This window comes from Geospiza fortis, unplaced genomic scaffold, assembly GCF_000277835.1.
Source record: "Geospiza fortis unplaced genomic scaffold, GeoFor_1.0 scaffold2359, whole genome shotgun sequence".
In the NCBI taxonomy this organism is placed as follows: domain Eukaryota; kingdom Metazoa; phylum Chordata; class Aves; order Passeriformes; family Thraupidae; genus Geospiza; species Geospiza fortis.
The window spans coordinates 23,658-25,996 of record NW_005055059.1 but is presented as its reverse complement, the minus strand read 5'-3'; the positions used below and the strand labels follow the sequence as shown (position 1 = coordinate 25,996).

Here is a 2,339-nt window from a genome sequence, read left to right as displayed (position 1 = left end):
TCCCTCCCTCCCCAGCTCTCCGGGCCCGGCCTGCCAGTGCCCAGCTGCCCCAGGACAGCCCCAGCCTGCAGAGCCGGGATCTGTGCCTGTCCCAGCACCCCCTGACCCTGCCCCACAGGAGGGGGACGCAGGAAGGGCTCGATGTCCTCGTCGGTAGGAGCACTCGGGGGGCTCTGGGGGTGTTATCATCTCTTCCTGCCCGGTTTTATGAGCTCTCAGAGAAATATTTCACACATAAACTAGCTCAGCTGCTTCAGATGGCTTCTGTAGTAGTGTTAGTGTCTTGGTTTGGAAAGACAGGAGTCTGCTAAGGAAGGCAGGAGCCTCCCCTGAAACGGAGAATGTGAACCCTCCCCACCCCTCCGAATTGCTATAATTTTAAATTAAAGGGCTCTCAGGCAAAGATATGGGAGCAGGAAATAACAGTTCTTTAATAGGGAAGAAAAAAAAGAATAAAATAAACAATGCAGTCCACTAGAACAACACTGACAGAGTCAGAACCCAACCTGACACCCTGTTGGTCAGGGTGTTGGTGGCAGTCCGATTGAAAATGTGGCTGCAGTCCTCTGAAGTATCAGGTGTGGTTCTGTTGGAGCAAGGAGGATCTGTAGAGAAGGATGTAGTCTTCCTCTGGAGATCCAGTGGAGGAAGAGGCAGCTGCTGTTCCTCTAGGGAATCCCGTGGAGAAAGCCGTGCTGGTGTTCCAGAATCTCAGAGTATATCGGGGTAGCAATGCTTGGCTGCTCCCTCTGGGCGGAGCATCTCACAATGGGATGTTATCGTTCTTATCAGTCAGGCACTGATATTCAATAGCCTGTTATCAGCAGTGTCCCCTCCCGAGGGAGGTGTGAATGTGGTCATTCAAAGAGAGAGATAAGGCAAACTGCTCACTTGACAAGGTAATCAGCCATACAGATGGTAATGGAAAACATCTTGCATGCAATCTTCAACAGTTAGAAACAGGAAAGTTTTAATAGAAGGCAAAATAACAAGAGAAAACCCGAGCTGAGGGCAAAAAGGCTCTCGCTCCTAGTAAAACACCGTACAAAAACCATCAGTTCTTTTGTTCTCTTCTTTTTCTAGTAAATTGTTTAAGTGAGACTTTTGAGCTTCTGTCCAATTGGCTATCCTTTGGTTTGAAGTAGAGTCCCCAAAGTCCTATAAAGTGTCTTTCTGCCCAATTAAAGAGAGAAACTTCTGAGCTTTTTTTCCTTTTTAAAAAGACAAAAGATAATTTAGTGACTCCATTGTGGCATTCACATTCTCTGAAAAAATCCCTTCGCCCAGGATTTTTCTCCTGGGAAGCTGAGAAGATCTCATTTGCTTCTCCTGTGTTTTGCTGCTTTGGAATGTGGTTGGAGATTGTTTACCCACAGCCGATTGTTTCATTGGATTCTGCTGTGAGTTGTTTTGACTTTTTGGCCAGTCAGGGCCAAGCTGTGTCAGGACTCTGGAGAGAGTCACGAGTTTTCATTATTATCTTTTTAGCATTCTGTAAGTATCTTTCTGTATTCTTTAGTATAGTTTTCTTTATTTTTATATTATATAGAATATAATACTATATTATATTCTTTAATATAATACAGTATCATAAAATAATGAGAACATGGAGTCAGATGCATCATTCCTGCCTTTGTTTGGGCATTTCCCAGCAAATACAAAATCCTGTCAACAGAGAGCACATTCCTGCACTCTGGGGTCAGGCACTGGCCACTCCTGGCTGGGCACTGCCCACTTTGTGATCCGGCACTGCCCACTCTGGGGCTGGCACTGCCCACTCTGGGTCAGTCACTGCCCACTCTGGGTCAGGCACTGCCCACTCTGGGGCTGGGCACTGCCCACTCTGGGTCAGTCACTGCCCACTCTGTCCTTGCAGGGCAAAGAGCCTTTCCCAGTCTGGAGCAGCAGGCGGGGCAGCTGGAGAGGGGCGTGCAGGGCAGGCTGAGAGCCGGCTCCGAGATGAACCTGCTGGCCCTCGGGAAGTCCCTCAAGGGTCACATCGCTGCCAGCGCCGGCTCAGCTGGCTCCGAGGTGGGGAACACCGAGGTTTGAATTAAAGGATCCCCTAATTACAGGCATGGTGAGGTTTGGAGGGCACCTCTGACCCTTTTCCTGCTGTTTTTCCCTCAGGGATCATTCCTCAGGCCACTGCTGAAGCGCACCACGTCGGCCAGGAGCGCCCTGAGGCCGCCGCCGTCCCCGGTTGTGGCGGGGAAGGGAAATGTGATGAGGAAGACAAAGGTAAATTCTGGATCAGGTGTCTCGGTTTGGAAAGCCAGGTGTGTGCTGAGGTAGGCAGGAACCTCGCCTGAAATGGAAAAATGTAAAACCCACTCTGT

General features: G+C 49.4%; 1 protein-coding gene across 1 annotated transcript in view; it reads left to right on the top strand.

Moving 5' to 3' along the window:
* Positions 1–1,959: 1,959 nt before the first annotated feature.
* The window catches only part of LOC102032583 (protein FAM160B2-like), a 14,434-nt gene continuing 14,054 nt past the window's right edge, over positions 1,960–2,339 (top strand). The window contains exons 1-2 of the mRNA XM_031065694.1: positions 1,960–2,046; positions 2,131–2,241. Coding sequence (XP_030921554.1) covers positions 1,960–2,046; positions 2,131–2,241 — 198 coding nt within the window. The remainder of the gene's footprint in view (positions 2,047–2,130; positions 2,242–2,339) is intronic.